Below are 19056 nucleotides of genomic sequence, written 5' to 3' on the forward strand. Positions count from 1 at the left end.
CACTTCTACTCTTGCCAACCCCCACCCCCGACACATATTTGCCATGGGCTAATGAGAACTTCAAACAACATAATTCTGTGATAAACAATAATGGGACAGGGTAGACTCTCTTATTCATGTGTTGATAATACAAATCCAGCAAGAATAACTTAGCCGTTTCTCCAGGAAATATTTGCTCCTGAATAGAAAACCAATCCAACTAAACCTATCAATCATCAAGATGAACAAGCTTATCTAGATTGATTTTAAGATCCTCAATTCACTATGTTCACCATCCAAATCTACTAAACCACCAAATTCAAATAAGTTCTCCCTTTTAAAAGATCCCTCAGCATAGGCCTTAAAATTCTGTAAAGAGCCTTAATTAATGTTCCCATTTTGAAACATTAGTAAGACCCTGTCAAGGTGATATTCTCTTTTACTGAACTAGGTCTAATAAATGTAGTTTTGCTAGATCATCACTTTTTTGGTGGACTTTTGGAAAGTTAACATTCAACAAAAGCAAGAAAGTGGGATCATGTCACCTGTTAAAGATACAGTAGTCCCTTTCTATATTGTGGTTCACTTATCACGGCCTCACTGTATCGTGGGGTTTTTAAAAATATTATATTTACTTATTTATCGCAGATTTTTCGCTATATCACAGGATTTCGTGGTACTGTATACGTATGTTGTTAAAGTTACGTAGGTTTAAGAGTGCAGAATAAAGGTAAGGTTCCTACCTCGCGGGGGGTAGGGGTCTAGAATGTAATACCCACAATAAGTGAGGGAATACTGAGTCCCCAATGCTTTGTAACAAAATCTAAACTGTTTAACATATTTGACAAGGCCACAATAATCTATTCTATGTCCAGCTCTCTAAAATCATGTCATTTCCTCCTCTATTCACTAAGTTTTAGACTCTTTCCTGTTCTTTAAGTATAATTAGTATTTCCCCAATCTTGTCATCTTTATATTTACTCCATTTTGCCTGCAACATTCTGTTCTATCTTAAAATTGCTGACTCATCCTGATTCTTATTGAGTCAAATCTGATCTCCTCAGAGAGGCTTTTTTGACTATTGCATTTAAAACGTTGTTATCTCTTATGTCAATTTTGCTTCCATCACATCATCCTACTTCCTTCCTTCATATCACTCATCATAATTACCTTGTCTATTCCTTTCTTTACTCTCTCTTTATTTCTTTACTAGAATATAAAGTGCATGAGAATAGAGATTTTATATATCCTATCCATCTCTATATGCTAAAATGTCTGACAGATTTATTGGCACACAGTAGGCATTCAATACAAACAACAAAATAAATAAATAAAATTCAATAAATAAATTAAAGAATGAGACAGAGAGCGAGAGAAGATAGAAGGAAAGAAAGAAGGAAGAACCCCCTAAGATATGTGATATAAGCAAGAGAAGTTTGATTATTGCCCCTTATACATTAGAATACTTTGTAAGTATATTAAAGGGAGAAACCAGGACTCCACAGTTACTATGTAACGTAGCTGCAACCAGGATCAAGGTCTTCTCATTTCTAATCCAGTGTTCATCACAGCATAACACTGTCTTTCAACATTCTCTGATTGATGTGGTTCTTTTGAAGCTAACTTGCAAAACTTCAGATTGAATAATAATGCAAGGCATCTGAGGAAGAAAATGATGCTCTGTACATTAATTGGCAAGTCCGTATCTTTTTGCATTTACATCTCTCACTTGCATTTTGATTAGCAATTTTTTCTGTCAATTTAACACCAAAATTCTCTGTGATCAGTGGCATGTTATATTCTGGAACAGACTCAAGGAGTCCCCGAAGCTGACGAGACATCACTTCAATCCCTTCACCTTGGCTGCTCTAGTGGTGAGCATGCTTTACTGTCAGAATGATTTCCTAAATCTCCTTAGAGACAATCAGACAGTTATAAATACTGCTGGCATATGTTTGGTTTCAGATCATTGCCAATACAAAAGTGCCTGGTTGGTTCCAGACAAAAGCCTCACTTCTCTTCTATTATTATTGTCATTATCAATAATATAATTATCTTTATTACTCTTCTAAAGTCCCTTTTGGAGGGGTTTCATATTCTAAGCAAGAGCAATTCCTAAAAATTACACTCAATAAATATATTTACTGAGGCATAAATAGTAAATTAGCATTTGATTGAAATTTCTATCCTAATAATTAACTAAATATTTTGTAAGAGATTGTTTGTTGTCTACCCAATCATGAATTTCACCTTTTCCTCTTACTAAAAGAACCTCAGTTTTCAAATATCAGGCAGCTTGAGTTGGATGATGGTAGCGAGTAAGGTAGAGCATTACACCTCCATCCAAACCCTACTGAATGAATCTTGAATACTCTGTATCAGGCCTAGTAATTGTGTTCTTACCATTTGGCAACGTCATGTCTCTTTAACATGGCATAAAACTCTTAAGAACCTATATTCTTCTGCTTGTTCCCATCTTCTTTCACCTGTGTACTGGGATTCTCTAAACATGCCTTTATTCTCTTTCCTTGCAAATGTCCTAAACCACAATCCAACTACAAAACTCCTACTCATTCATCAAATGCAACTGCAGTGTCAACAAATAGATACATCTTTGCGTAATTTTTGCCATGGTAGAAATAAAATCTGTATATCTCCAGTGATGATTCTATATGCCTCCATTATAGCACTTGTCACAATAAATCCCTATTATTTGCTTATGTGTCTACTCCATGAGAATCTCAGTTACTTGAAAACAAAGATCATGCCTCACGGACTTGTGCTCTGAAACCTAGAACAGTGCATGAAAGATAGTACTGAAATATTTTTCAAATGGTTGACTGAGGCAACTATATAACAGAAAATTATTCCTTAATATGATGTTCTTTTAATGTGTGTTATCCAGTTCATGATAATTTCATATTCTACATACATTTCTCAAAAATGTTTTTTCTATTTTGTACTTTCTAGACATTACTATTTCAAATGAAATTTTAGAGAAAGATATCAAGTAGATTTTGTATAGCTTAACACCTTAAATAAGCCACGGATACATTTATAGAAGACATTATTATGTGGCAATTAAAAATTCTATTAACTGGATAATTTAATTAATCAGAACTTTTAAAACTTGGCTATTAAACAAATGATTACATGCAATAGTTTAAGAATATTTCCACTGATTTATTATATATTTAATAAGCAGAAGACAATTTAAATTATGGTCACAAAATTAGTAAAATGTTAATAATGGTAATGACAATGATAATACAATTATTATAATAAGTGGAGCACATCATATTTTTCAAAGATGGGGAAAGCATTATTTCCCATCATGTAGGTTTCTTTTGACCTTTACACTCCTTTCATTGAGTTGCCCTGGCTGGTGTGGCTCAGTGGATTGAGTGCTGGCCTGCAAACCAAAGGGTCGCTGGTTTGATTCCCAGTCAAAACATATGCCTGGGTGGGTTGCAGGAGAGTCCCCAGTTGGGGGCGTGTAAGAGGCAACCGCACATCAATGTTTCTCTCCTTCTCTTTCTCCCTCCCTTCGCCTCTCTCTACAAATAAATAAATAAAGTCTAAAAAGAAAGAAAGAAAGAAAGCAGGGTTTATGTCCTCTGTCTTGAATCAGGGAGGCTTTTAACTAGCTTGTAATCAATAGATTATGGCAAAACTGACAGTGCATCATTTTAGATAATAAGTGAGAAAAGGAAATATTGTGTGTGTCCTGTTAACTGCAACACTTATTCTTGGATTCCTAAAATGCCATGCAAAAGGCTCAACAATCCAGAGGCTGTCATGCTGTGAGAAAGCCAGACCATGTGAGAAGCTTTGTAGTTTTCCTTAGTCACACTGGCCTCAGTCCAAACATCAGACATGTGAGTGAACAAGCCTGTGTCCTTTCTGACTTCCATAGCATCTGTTAGCATAAGAAATTAGTTGTTGTTCTGTGCCAGTAAGTTTAGGGTAATCTTTTGCAAAGCAATAATAACTGGAATATAGGTTGTGACAAGGAATGGTTAGGAATTCAACAGTCTCATTTCTTCTTGGACATAAAGGAAGAAGACATTTACAAGCTCTTTAGCAGTTCATTTGGGACCCATGTGACTGTTAGACAATGGGATATAGAGGGAAGTATGCCACACTGAAGTCTGGTTATCAGACTTCCTGTTCACTCAGTTGCCATTTCTTCCATTTCTGCAGTGACTGTGGAGGCCAGATTATAAAGGTAGCAGATTCCAAAGTTTGGAGATTTCTGAATCACTGAGCCATCATTACTCAGAAGAGACCTATCCAGGAAAACTGGCTAGCGTCAGATCAATGCATGAATGATAAATAAACCATCATTGAGCTATTGGGATTTGGGGAGTTGTGTTATAGCAGCTAGCATCTGTTACTCTGATTAATATACATAAGAAATGCATTGTATTTGTGTTACTACATTGAAGTTACTAATACAAATTCATTGAACACTTGCAATGTGCTAGAAAGTTTGCATAATGCTATACATGTGTTGTCCCACTGAAACTCAGACTGACCATATTACTATGCAGGTATGTTTATTTTCCCTATTTTATAAATGCAAACCCCAGGTTGAAAGAGGACTTAATATACTCAAGGTCACAAAGATATTGCAAAAAAAAAGGCATTTCCTTGAGGATGGAGCACTGTGGGGCAAACTTAAAATGAGGTTATCCTCTAAGAGTTAAATTAGCACATTCATTGGAAGAGCTCAGCCATCTATAAATGTATTGTTGATATAAACTTTTGTTAAACAGGTGCTTTGAATTTATTCCTAAATCATGAATTTTAGTAATAATAGAGTATATGGAAAAATCCCTGAATTTATTTACATATTTTTAGTAAGTAGACCACTATGGACTGGTTAAAATGTATTTTACAGCCATTTTTAAGGGTTAGAAATAAATTTTGTTATGGTATTTTTTTATATTTTATGGCTTTAATTAAATTTCTGATTTCTGTTCCAAACACTGCAGAAAAAGACACAATTTAACCATTAAACTTGTGGATAATTTTTGTGATTTTACAGAGCATATAACACCAAGGGACTGATAATGGGAGATAATGTACATAAAATATACTTCGGTAAGTTCCACAAACTCCATCCTCAAGGATTTTTTTTTTCTTCCACAACCATGAAGCTCATGCATGCAATCAAGAAGTCTCATCAGGGCTGTACTATGACTGTCATCACTTTCAAAGAGGAATCTTATCACCTGCACAGGTAAAATGGAGGACTTTTAAAGACAATTACATATATCTAACTTTATTGAAGCTTATACTGAGATAAATAGCATTGATAATATAGACATGCATGTGCATTTGTAATCACATTACTGACCACGAAAAACAATACTTAATAGAAAACCTTGCTACTTTCAAAACCATCTTAAACCAAATATCAAGTGAATTTTAATCTTTGTGAAAATATTTATCAGGTTAATTTTCTATTGTCCATCATGTTCTGTAATATAAAATATAATAAGTCACATTTTTCTTGCCCTTGATTCTGTGAGGTCCAGTGATTATGCTTCAAACAAATGTGAAATTTGACAACCAAATCAATCAAAATCAATCACTGTATTTAATTGTAAAAAGCTTAACATCTGGTATTATTTGTAAAATCCTCTTTTACATATACTCTACATTCTGATATGGGGAGAAAATAGACAAATAAACAAGTACATAATACATCACTTGTCAATATAAACACTATATAAACATGAACTTGTATGACAACATGGAGGGCAACTGAAGTGGGAGATGCTATTTTATATTTGAGTCTAAAAAAGAATCTATGCAAGATGTTATGTAAGGTAGGGATAGACCCAGATAAAGATGTCTGCTATGCAAACTCTTGGAGAAAGCACATATAAGTGATAGATCTCAAGGTGTAGGGTAGGCATGACTGGGGACTGGAGGAACTGCAGGGAGAGCTGTGTGACTGAATCTGAAGGAGCAAGGAAGAGAGTGGTAGGGTACATATTCAACAAATTGCCCCAAAAAAGTGATTCTTGGGATTTATGTGTTTATAACCACCTCATCAACAAAGGCAAGTCAGTGAAGTAGAAGGGCCCAACTTTGTAAAAACGTTGGGCTGTTTCCTTCTCCTGAGGTAAAGGAAGTTGTCCTGAACCAGGTGCCCAAAGACCCTGGATTTTATCCTGGAACTTCCTGTGTCAGGGTGTGACCTTGGGTGCACCACTTCACTCACAGACCTTTTACTGTCATATCCCAGAATAGTTCTTTGAAACACCACCATTGACTTCACAGGCACTGCAAATTTAATTCCCCTTATCTCTCCTTTTGGTTACACCAAAGTCTCTTTTCTAAAAGTCATCATTTCATAAGTAGTATTTTTCAGATATTTTTCTCTAGAAGACACCTTTAACTTTCCAAAAGTTACTTCTGAAACGCAGGCAAACACCCCAACAAATTATTTGAGGTACATGATCAGGCACAATAAGATTTTTTTAGGCTAAAAACAAAATATAAAGTAATAAAAAGTTATTAGATTTAATACTTAATACAAAATTACTAATTTATTTAATTGCTAATACCAGTTTATTTATAACAATTGATATAAATCATTTAGTAATGAACTTAGCAGAAACAAACAACAAAAAAATCCCTTAAGATTCCACAATTAAACATCTTCCCCAAATTATGCTTCTAATTCATAAGGCTAGCTGTTTCCCCTGTTTTCAAAGGGAGATGATGGTTTCTTATACTCAGCTACTTTTTGAGACAAAGGCTCTGAGCAGCACTGTAGAGAGTTCTCTGAGTGCAGGACTAGTCTGCATCAAAGTCCTTTTGACCATGGACTCTCCTGCCAGTCCAGTGGCTTTGACCCTTTGGTGAAAGAGCACTTCCCAGAATGACTTCAAGCTGAACTTTTTTTTTTTCCCAGCATGAGCAACAGAGATCACTGACTAGAGCTGCTTTGTTGCTTAACCAACATGTTGCTCAATGAACACTTTCTCTTACTCTGGTCACCTCTGTTCTCTTAGTCAAAAGTGTCTTCAAATGGGGTACACACAAGGAAAGTCATTAAGTGCACCTCAAGCGTAAAATTTCAGGGCTTGCTGACCAGTGCTAGCAGACAGTTCTGCTTTTCCTTACCCTAAACTATGGTTTCAGAGAAAATAGTAAGAACCTCACTAGAGAATTCTTCCCACTAAGGTTTGATTTCAATTTGCATATAAAGCTAAAGTTACTTTGCTAGGGGTCTTTTATTAAGCTCCGTTAAAAAGCCCCCTGGTAATTGGCTTCTTTACAAACTGGTTCTGACAGTATAAAGGAGCCATATCACTTCCAAAAAGAACAGAGTATTTTAACTGAGATTTCCTGGCAAGAGTCCTGTGAGAGAGAACAGCAGAGTGACTAAGGCGAATTCAGGAAATCTGCTTAAATGAAAAGGAGTCAAGTCTTTGCATGTTTAATAACTTCAAAGATATTCTCTATAGTCAAAGAGTCTGCAAAGCAAGATGAGAGGAAGCTACCATTTGATAGTAGTTAGGCCTATGGATAGAAAGTGTTCCCTGTGGTTGGGAAAACTGGCTTGATAAGGAACAGTGAGTGATCATTAGTGGCTGGGCACCGCAGAATGTCACCTAGTGGAGGAGGTGATGCACTATGGGCCTCAAGCAGTACATTCTAGGCCCAGAAACTAGAGTGAACATAATTTATCATCCAAATTGGAAACTTTAGAGAGTCAAGGGAATATAATCCAAATTTGCCACAAGGAAACCACAGCACATACTCACCCTAATTCACTGTATGTTAACCTCACTTAGCAAATACTTATTTTATGAAAACTCATATATAATCTAAAACTCTTTGGACAAATTGTTACTACTATAACATATAGAAAAGAAAAGTAAAATGGTTGAATAAAGTTGTAAAGTTGATGAATTTCAACATCATATAAACCTCAAAAATAAAATTTAACAGGTGTGATCATCTAAGGTTAGGCTAAAATTTAATTTACATGCTGGATGAATGATGCAAAATACCAAGGAGAATGTAAACAGTTTCTTACAAGCTTTGGAGAAGGGTGAGTTCTAGTAACCAAAGGACTTCATTTGCAAAGAAAGCAGCACAGCTAGTTTGACATACAAAAGAAGGATTTAGGAAATTAGAGTACCAAAGAGAACGGAAGCCCTCAGGGCAGAAAGGAGGATGAAGAAAGGAACCCCGAACTTTAGGCTAGGAACCCGAAAAATTAGCAAGGAATTTGAATCAAAAGACAATTTTAATATTCAAATCATTTGGACAATTGGATTTATAAGGGGGAACTAATAAAGATGACAATTGAATCCTTGGAAAAGCCAGTCAAGTGTTTGGTAAAGAGCTGAAACAGAATATCTAAGACAAGGGTCAGTAAACATTTTCGGTGATAAGCCAGACAGTGAATGTTTTAGGCTTTGTGAGCCTTTCAGTCTCTTGCCTTTACTCCACCTTGAGATTGTAGCCCAAAAGGCCATGTATACATGTTCATAGAATTAGAACTTTATATAATTCAATTTGTCAGAAAATATTATTCTTCTTACAATTTTTTTCAACCATATAAAAATATTAAAACCATTTTTCGCCCATAGGCTATACAAAATAGATTGTAGATCAAATTTGGCTCACAGGTCCTAAGTGGGCCTGATCTAAGATAATACATAATGATTCACACAAATGAGAACTAAAAATCAACAAAGAGGTCCCATACATTAGAAATATTTGGCAAGCAGCCAGTTATGAAGTAGAAAGGTGTTACTTTTATAATATTCTAAATGTCAACATTTTCAGTAATCTGTGAGCACCTTTCTAATTAGTTTTTAATTAATACAGTTTGGTAGGACTTTATCTAATTTAAAGTACCTAAGGTGTTGGCTGCCGGGCAAAACATTACTTTTTAAAATCTACTTTATCAACATAATTAGCATGCCATTTTAGGTGCACAGTTTGATGAGTTTTTACAAATATGTACTCCCTTGTAACCACCTTGGGTTATCAGTTTACACAGAAGAGTTTGCTGACAACTTGTTTGGGACAGCATTAAATCTATAAATCAATTATGGGATAATTGACACCTTAATAATTTTGAGTCTTTCAGTCCAAGGATATGACAAATCTCTCCAAATATTTGTCTTTTTAATATTTCTTAATTTTTTGTAATTTTCAATGTAAAGATCTTGTATGCAATTGTTAAATTTATCACTGTTAATTGTGTTATTTTTGATACTGTGACATAATGTATTTTTAATTTAAACTTTTTTATTATTTGGTTTTATTTACTGATTTTAGAGAGATGAAGGGAGAGAGACAGAGCCAGAGAAAGGGACAGACAGAGAGAGAGAAAAAGAGGCATCTATTTGTTGTTCCACTTATTATGTTGCTTCTTGTATGTGCCTTGACTGAGGATGGAACCCGCAACCTTGGTGTACTAGTCTGACAGTCTAACCAACTGTTACTTTTGTTTATTTATTTAATGTACTGGTTGGAACATCTACAACATTCAGTGCATTGGAGTATGAGCATTCTCATTCTGTTCCTAATCTTAGGAGCAATGTCTTGTCCCTTCATTTTTAAGTGCAATGATGGCTGAAAATAGTAATTCAATAGTATGCTTTCATTCCCCCCTATGGTGAAGAAACTAACAATATCATGTAAAGTAACAGTATCAGCGGTAACACATAAAACAGACTAGAATGCATGTCTTTTGATTTAACACAATGTTGTGTTTTACTATTTCTTCATTTCTGAACTTAATTGCACAGAATTCTAACTGTATGAGATATACACTAATTCTAAACTTAGTGACTGACACCATCAGGCCTTTTCCTCTAGTAGTCTGATTGTAAAATTTCAGAGGACAAACAGCAGCTTGGTCCAGAAGACATATAAAGCAAAAGGATGTTTAACTGTCATAAGGAGAAGAAGTTATGGAGGATAATGAAAGAAATTCAAAGACATCATAACAGTGCATGTAATCTAACAAGAAAATTATATATAATTCCAGTGAATGAGTAGAATCAGACACAAATATTTTTTCTGGTGATGTAAGCAGAAGATTTTTAGTGAGCTATGTTCCAATTGTAGCAACTATGTAAATGACTAATGTAAAAAGAAATTTTGTAAAATGGACCATGTAGAGAATTGTTAGTTATTTTCCTCTTTTAAAAAAAATTAATTTCCATTAAGTGAGATATCCAAAATACATTGCGATTTCTTGAAATATAAAATTAGAAAACTAACAGAAAATCTAAATTTAGTGTTGGTCCTAAAAATCTGCACATTTGGCATTGGAAAATGCCTCTATTATTTTCTATGTGCTTTTGATAAGTCACATATGAAAGTTCACAAAATACATGAAGTCTACATTCTAAATGGTTCCTCTTGCAGAATGAATTTTTGCTGACCCTTTTCCCCGTTTTGGGAGTATTTCACTGCTGGACACCCATGTTACTCTCTCAAAATCCAATTAATTTATCCATTTTAAATTTCCTCTATTTCTGGTTAAACATTTTTTACCAAAGGAAAAAAAAATAAGATGAGCCATTTAGAGTCCTTCATGTATGTTTCAAAAGGATAATACAAAGAAAATACAGAATTTTAATACTAGCTTAATGTAATATGTATTCAAAAGCACAATTTGCATCAAACAATCTATAATTCAGATAATGTTAACAAATGTAGATGTCCTCTTACATAAACAATATATTGAGAAAAAAAATTCTTTATATCGAATCTCACTCTTCAATTTACTCTTTCTGCTTTGACTTCATGTTACTCCATAAATATATGTCTATAGCTTCTATAGTTAACATTGTTCAAGATACAGCATAGGCAAAATAATAGGTAGCTTCAGTAAGTATAGTATACTTGCAGTGTTAATAGCAATAGTAGCTATCTTCTTATAAGAGACTATGATTGACTGAGTAAATTTCTATTAGCTCATTTATCAGCATAATAAACTTTTTTTTTTTTTTTATTGACTGATTTGTGAGCAAGAAAGAGATAGAGAGAGCCATTGATTTGTTTTCCCTTTTTATGCACTTACTGGTTGCTTCTAGTACATGCCTTGATGGGGGATCTAACCGCTAACTTTTGGTATCAAGACAATGTTCTAACCCTGAACTAGCCAGCCAGGACCAGCAAAATAATCTTTTAAAGTAAGTTTATTTGTTTAATATTTTATTTATTTATTTTTAGAGAGGGGAGAAGGAAGACAGAAAGAGAAGGAGAGAATCATTGATCATGCCTCTTGCATGTACCCAACCTGGGACCTGGCCCACAACCAAGGCATGTGCCCTCAATGGGAATCAAACCAGTGACATTTCAGCTTCCTGGATGACATCCAACCCACTGAGCCACACAAAGTTTATTTTACAAAGGAGGAAACAGATTCAGTAAGATATCTTACTTGATTTAGTCTTAACCATTATATAATATAGACTCCTGATAACTGTAAAATTTATATGTAGATATGAAACACCAAACAGATAAAATATTCCCTACTCTACAACCTCAATTTCCACACATTGAATCCAGTGGAGAATAGTAATATTAAATGTTACAGTATTTATATTATAACTTTTAAAAATAATCTAAACAATTGCTAAAATAACTATTCAGCTAAATAATTGTCTCAAGGGCACTGAAGAGAATTCACCAAAATTCAGAGATGGGATGGGATTTTGCAACACTCCCAAACATCTGCAAGATCATAGCCTATCCCTCCCTGAACTTGCATAATTATAAATATATTGTCTTAATGTTGACACTCTTTAGATACATTCCTCAAGTGCTTTGCATTTCTAAGGTCAGGATATTGGTCAGCGTTAAGTCTGACCTTAAAAAGAGACAGTTATAGTGGATCAATTTTACCTTCTATGATAAAGGAACAGTCCTCAAAGGAAAAAAGAAGTGATTTTCATTAATTGTGCACTTGTGTTAGACTTGTATTCTCATCTTCTAATCCAGTGAGCACTTGCATAGACTCCCCGCGGACTTTCTGTTGAGGATCCCCTAGAGCTTGCCTAGAAAACGAGCAGTGTGGGGAGAGAGACAATGTGCCTCTGGACTATCCATGGTTCCAACTACAGCAGCTCTGCTTTTATCTGTTCCATATTTTTTGGCCATAAAAAATATCTCTACCTCAAAACCAAAAAACAAACAAACATATATTTAGGGATATGACCTCAGCTAGACAGAAAGTGAGAATCTAAGGGCTCATGATATTAATGCCCTTAACTGGAGCTATGTAGCAGAGATTACAGTGGGATGAAGGGCCAGTCTAGCATAATGTTTTAAATTAGTAATCTAGATGAATGAACCACAATTATAATCTCATGTTTCTAACTGATGCTAATTTAGGTATGTTCAAAAATCAAATTTAAAAGCAACCTGATAAATTATATAAGGACTCATCTAGAAATACAATGAAGTTTAATTGAATTATAATTTAGGACCAAGAGCAAACACATCAAATCAAAACAGAGAAAAAATATACAGGCAAAAACAGGAGAAAAATATAGAAATAAAAAGAAGTCATTTTCTATTCAATAGTGATGGTGTTTAAGAGGGTAAAACAGCCTCTTTATGTTATTGCTATTAATAGTCTTCCACTTTACTTAACAGGTCCTAATTTTTGAAAGTTTCATTTGAGAAGTTTATTGAAAAATTAAGTAAAAACTAGCAAAGAACACAAAATACGTTATTCCTATGAGGAAGTGCTAAAAGAAATGGAAGTATTTACTTTAAAAAAGAGATGATTATAAAGAAAAATTATTGCACTCTAAGGGTATTAATAATTATAATAAATTGTTCTCCTGCCCTATAAAGGACTGCTAAATATGAGGAATATATGGAAATAATGGCAAAATAATTTGATGTGCTACAAGTAAGCCATTTTGATAATAAGGAAATTTTAAAATAATGGAACATCCAAATGGGAGATATTTATAAAACATTTTTTGTATTCTTTTTGCAGAAAAAATATGCATTCCCTACTCTGGTTCGCCTATGCTATTTCATTTCTCAAATATCTATCCAGGATACTGGAAATGTAGGGGTTATAAGACTATTTTCTAAGGTTCATGTGCCTTTTCGTGCTTTCAATGTTTCTGTCCTAGTTCTACCTATCTTCCCAACCTTGAGTTATTACTAGACCACTAAGTGCACACAGGTAAGGTATAAAGACCTTTGTTAGAAGAACATATTGGTAAAGGAACTTGGTAGTTCAGATACAGCACTCGTATAGGGCCACACTTCCCAATCACATGAACAAATACTTCCAGGATGCTCACAAACACAGATCCTGAGGTTTCTCTCTTATGTGTATAATTGGCTTGCTTTCAAGTTTTCTTAAGCTCTGAAGCATTAGAGCCTATATCTTGACACCTCTAGTTTTTCTCTCTAATTTTTCTATAAGCCGGCCAGGCGCTTTGACTTCTGTTGACCCCTTTCCTTACGAGGTCCCCAAATGACTCAATTTTTATCTACTGTTTAGAGTAATCTAACTATGACATTCAGGCCTCTTAGATACTATTGATGTTCCTCCCATATCTCCACAGCACTTCTGTTCCATCTTACAGTCTTAAGGACAATCAAATCCAGAGGTTTTCAAACTTTACTCATAATTAATTTCACCCATTGGTCCTACAAAATCTTACTGCAAGCACCTGCCACTCTCTCTGAGATTTGTATATTTTGGCCACAAGGGCTTGATTGGCTGGGGCAAGAGGCTCTAGTAACCCCCCTGAATAGGTGTAGTCTTGAGCCAAGAATGAATAGGTAGATAAATTGGATTTTGTGGGACTAATTCTGAGGCGTGGTCTATAGTGCCCCCTATCCAAGTGCCCCAGGACTACCAAACCCCAATTGCCCAGAGTGACCCATAAATACACCTTATTGATTTCTTTTCCTTTCCTGCCTCACTTTTCCTTTCACTTACTCCTAAATGGAGTAATTGTAATGTGTATCTTTACCACAGTTTCTATTTCCAGGTAAACTAGCCTAAGATAAGGTATCCTTATATCATTAGCTATTCATTTTCCAAAGAAAATCCATTGTTTTTTTTTTAATAACATTTTAAAAACAGTTTACATTAAAACAAATAATTCTGATACCTGTATATGTGCTATGCCTACAACCAGTGACTCACCCTTCGGAAGCAAATTTACCTTTGGGAAGATGGCACATGCTCCCTCAAAGAGACAACTCCCAGACTGAGGAAGTTGTTCCTGGCAAATCTAATTCTCAGATCTGGTATGAGAGGGATTACCATAGAAATAACTTATTGTAAAGACATTTTCCAACCAATTTTAGCACAGTGATCAGAAAAATATTTTCCTTTTTGTTCAAGAAAAGAAAGCAAATTATATATTTTTCTCTGGCTCTAGATCATGCTATTTGATAGCTCAACAAATTCTGCATATAGTGACTCATCATTTTCTGCAGAGAGGACAGTTAAAGATGTCATTTGCATAAGTTATAACCAAATACACAAGTAAACGTATTCTTTGGGACAGTAGATCTGACGTTGGGGATGCATATGAATTTCTAAATTTCTAATGGATTTCAACATTGACATTATGGCATAGAAATAAAACATTTCTTGTAACCATTCCAGGCATTCCAGATGGTAAAGAGTGTTACAATAGTTCAATGGAAGGTAAAGCAAACTTACCCGAATCATCATGACTGAACATCTGATATCATGAATTATATCATAGATCTTCTTTGAGATGTCCACAAATTGATTATCATCAAACACAGCCAAAGAGTTTTTATTGAGGGCTTCCAAGGCAACATTCACTTGTGTTACAAACTCAGGAATTGCTATTAAAATTGATAAGAAAGAGAAAATTGTCTTGTTTATATTTTTTGATTTCTGAAATTTCCTGGAAATTGAGAATTATATTTTTTAAAAATATTAGATTAATATAATTTTAATTATTTTTTTAATCTAGAAAGACAAAACATTCTAGTACGTTAATCTTGACTCTCTGAAAAGTAAAATGAATCAATGACAAAAGAGACATTTTTATGGAAATATTTTAAAGGATTATATTTCTCCTTTATGTCATTTATGCTTTTAGCCAAGCCTGGGATCATTTAATCATTTCTCATTCTGTACAATATGAGCCCCAAGAAATTCCAAAAAGAATTGATGTAGATAACAGTTGAAATTATAAACATAAAGATATTTAAAGAAGGATATCATTTGAGTTCTTAAATAGAAGAAAATTAATTAAAGATACTAATTATGTATCATAAAAATAATTAAAATATTGTAAAATTTCTTTGGTTAGATATTTTGCCTATCAAAATATAATCAAATAAATTGGTGATTTCATATGCATAATGTTTCTAAAATAATACAACATTGAATGAGTGTAGGGGTGTATCTATCAGTAAGACCAAGACACAGATTGTCTTTTATTAAGATTTAAAAACAGTCTCAATTTAAACACCATCTCCAAGTTAACTTTTAAGGCTAATGATAGTAACATTCATTAACTTGATGAAAGCCTAGACAGATATGCTGCATCTCCCTCCACAACTAAGAAGGAATACAAATACCTCAAAACTAAAGACAACCATAAGTTACAGAAAATCAAGCTGCATGTAAGTTCAACAAAGATATAAAGAAGAAATACTCATCCAGATATGGACCTCACAGTCCTAGAATGTCCACAGACCTACCCACTCTGGGAACAATGGCCAGGTAGTTGCCAGTCCCATACAGAAGTGGAAGAAGTGCCTGGAAAAGGGGCGAGTGCTGAACAAGTGGCATTGGTCCCTCTCAGACCCCTCCACCACATACTGTGCCACAACATAGTGAAATGGGTCACTCATACTGACAAATACCTAAGTCTCTGCCCCTTACAAGATAAGAAGTGCGACAGCTCTACCTAAGACATAGAGGCAAACAAACATAGGAGCCTGTCAAAATGAGAAGACAGAGAAGTATGGCCCGAAAGCAGGAATAGATATCAAGGTTCCAGTGGGAGAACTAAGCGACGAGGAGATAGCCAACCTAACAGATGAAGAACAGATGAAGAGTTCAAAACACTAGTTATACATGTGCTCACAGGCTTGACAGAAATGCTTAAGTATGGCACACACATCAGGGAAGAAGTGAAGGCTATGATAAATGAAATGAAGGAAAATCCACAAAAAACCAATGGTGAAGGGAAGGAAACCAGAGTTCAAACCAATGATTTGGAACAAAAGGAAGGAAAAAACAGTCAACCAGTACAGAATGAGGAAACAGGAATTGAAAAATATGAGGAGAGGCTTAGGAACCTCTGGGACAACTTTAAACATACCAACATCTGAATCATAGGGGTGCCAGAAGGAGAAGAGGAAGAGCAAGAAATTGAAAGCTTATGTGAAAAAATAATGAAGAAAAATGTCCCAAATTTGGTGAAGGAAATAGACATACAAGTCCAGGAAGCACAAAGAGTCCCAAACCAGCTAGACCCACAGAGGACCACACCAAGGCACATCATCATTAAAATGCCAAAGGTTCAAGAGAAACAGAGAATCTTAAAAGCAGCAAGAGAAAAGCAGAGAGTTACCTACAAAGGGGTCCCTATAAGACTATCAGCTGATTTCTCAAAAGGAACTTCGCAGGCAAGAAGGGACTGGCAAGAAGTATTCAATGTGATGAAAAGCAAGGACCTACAATCAAGATTACTCTATCCAGCAAAGCTATCATTTAGAATGGAAGGGCAGATGAAGTGCTTCCCAGACAAGGTAAACCTAAGGGAGTTCATCATTACCAAGCCATTATTATATGAAATGTTAAAGGGACTTATTTAAGAAAAACAAGATCAAAACTATGAACATTAAAATGACAACAAACTCACAACTATCAACAACTGTATCTCAAAAATAAAAACAAAATCCAACTAAGCAAACCAGAATAGGAACAGAATCATAGGTATGAGGATCATTTGGAGGGTTATCAGCTGGGAGGGGGAAGGGAGAGAAATGGGGAAATGGTATAGGAACAGGAGGGAGTTAAGAATAGTATAGGAAAAGCTGAAGCCAAAAAACTTATATTTACGACACATGAACATGAAGGGGGCGGGGTCGCTGGAGGGAAAGGGTGTACTGGGTGGAGGGGAGCAAATGAAAAATAAATTGGGACTACTATAACAACATAATCAATAAAATATACTTAAAAAATAAAAATAAAACCTATTTAAAAAAACATTCATTAACTCTTCACTAGATTTGTCACTTTTCTAAGTGCCCTCTGTGATTAAATCTTAAAACAACCAAAGTATTAATCTGGGGTAAATAGTTGAATGATGAAGACATGGAGAACTCAATAATCCTGCCCAGGACCTTTCTGCTAAGATAGAGCAAAACAGAGATTGAACTCAGACTGCCAGAATACAGACTCTACACTCAACTACTGCACTATTTTATATTTATTGAGGAAACCTCTGCCTCATGTGAAGATGAAGGATAAAAGCAGATGAAAGCAATAATTCTAAACTTGAAAGATAGAATCACTTTATCTGGTATAAAATATTAATAAATATTATTTTTCTACATCCAAATCTCTATCTTCATGTATGGCATACCATCTCTTGCAATCTTACCTGCCATGTTCTTGATATGGGAAAATGTTGGTAAAATACATGGAAACTCATATATTATTTAGTCCCCTCTTTCTTCCACCTACTAAAATGTATCATCTATACCCTACTTCTTAGCTACTATACACACTAGGATTACCCACTATGCTCTTCTCTCCTGCCTATTCTGTAGGCATCCTGTTCAATAAAAATCACATTTTTTAAAGTTAAGTGAAATTTAAAATTCAGTTCCTCAATCACACCACATTTCAAGTGCTCAACAGACATGTGGCTATTTATTGTTTTGAGAGTGGAGATATGGAACATTTTATCATCACAGAAATTTCTATTAGGTAATATTACTCTATAGTGAGATTCCATCAAATCATCTTTCTTTTAGTGGATGAGATAACAAAGCCAAGGAAGAAGATAACTCACACCACTGTGCCTATAAAAAATAGTCTCGAACCACCATTCCCATTTATATAAGAGTGATTCCCAGAGAAGATCTTTAATTTTGATTATTTTTCCTGAATTCCAGAACTGTATATCCAGCTTCCCATTGCAAAATTCTATCTTATTTTTCCATGATGCCTCCAATTCTTTTTACCTAAACTTCAACACATTTTTGTTCTACCTGGAAAACCTGATTTTCTTCTAATATTTTCTGTCTCGGTGCCCAGTCATCCCTGAAAAAAATCAAGGTTTCTTCTTTGACTTCCCACTCTTCACCCTTTCTATTTCCAAAGTCTACTAAGTGCAATCTCTACCACATAAATATCTTTAAGTTTATTCCAGTTCTAACCAACTGCCTCTCACCATTATTATGCCCTGCTTTAGTACTCACCATAGTTCTTCCACCTAAGTTCTCATCCTTTACATTCAATTTAAATATAACCTTATTGACAAAGTCTACTCATCATTAGTGCAAAAATATTTGCCACAAATCAATATTTGATAAGTTGTCTATGAATGAGTCATGTCACAACACTGTTTAAAAATTTTTTACAATGGTTTCTTGAAACCTTTCTCCTTTTTGTATCCTAGTGCCTGGACTGGTGCAGAGTAGATAATGAAATGAAATTAGTAATTAAATGAATGAACAAATGAATTAATTAACATAATATATATAAAAGCCAGACCAAACTGTAGGTACAATGCAACTGTTCAGCTTATATTTCAATGTGTTTTAGGTTTTGTTCACACTTGGGAATCTCCTAACATATATTTATGTGGGCTTATGAGAACATTCAACATATTTAATGAGTTTATCTTTACTTTTTTATACTGTTGAGAGAGGAGGGAACGCTTAAGAAAACATATCCAGTCATTTCACATTTCCTTCAGGTTTTAGCAGAGAACAGCCAACCCTCATCAAAACTGCTCCTCCAAAGAATAGGGCAAAGTGGCTCCTAACCACTTTGACAACCTCTATTAATTCTAAAAACATAGCTAAATACAGAGA

General features: G+C 34.6%; 1 protein-coding gene across 1 annotated transcript in view; it reads right to left on the bottom strand.

Moving 5' to 3' along the window:
* Positions 1 to 19056, bottom strand: part of CTNNA3 (catenin alpha 3) — a 1620658-nt gene that overhangs the window by 301935 nt on the left and 1299667 nt on the right. The window contains exon 13 of the mRNA XM_090278091.1: positions 14684 to 14835. Within this exon, the coding sequence (XP_090134217.1) occupies positions 14684 to 14835 (152 nt within the window). The remainder of the gene's footprint in view (positions 1 to 14683; positions 14836 to 19056) is intronic.

This window comes from Furipterus horrens, unplaced genomic scaffold (assembly GCF_987537825.1).
Source record: "Furipterus horrens unplaced genomic scaffold, mFurHor1.1.pri manual_scaffold_5, whole genome shotgun sequence".
Classification (NCBI taxonomy): domain Eukaryota; kingdom Metazoa; phylum Chordata; class Mammalia; order Chiroptera; family Furipteridae; genus Furipterus; species Furipterus horrens.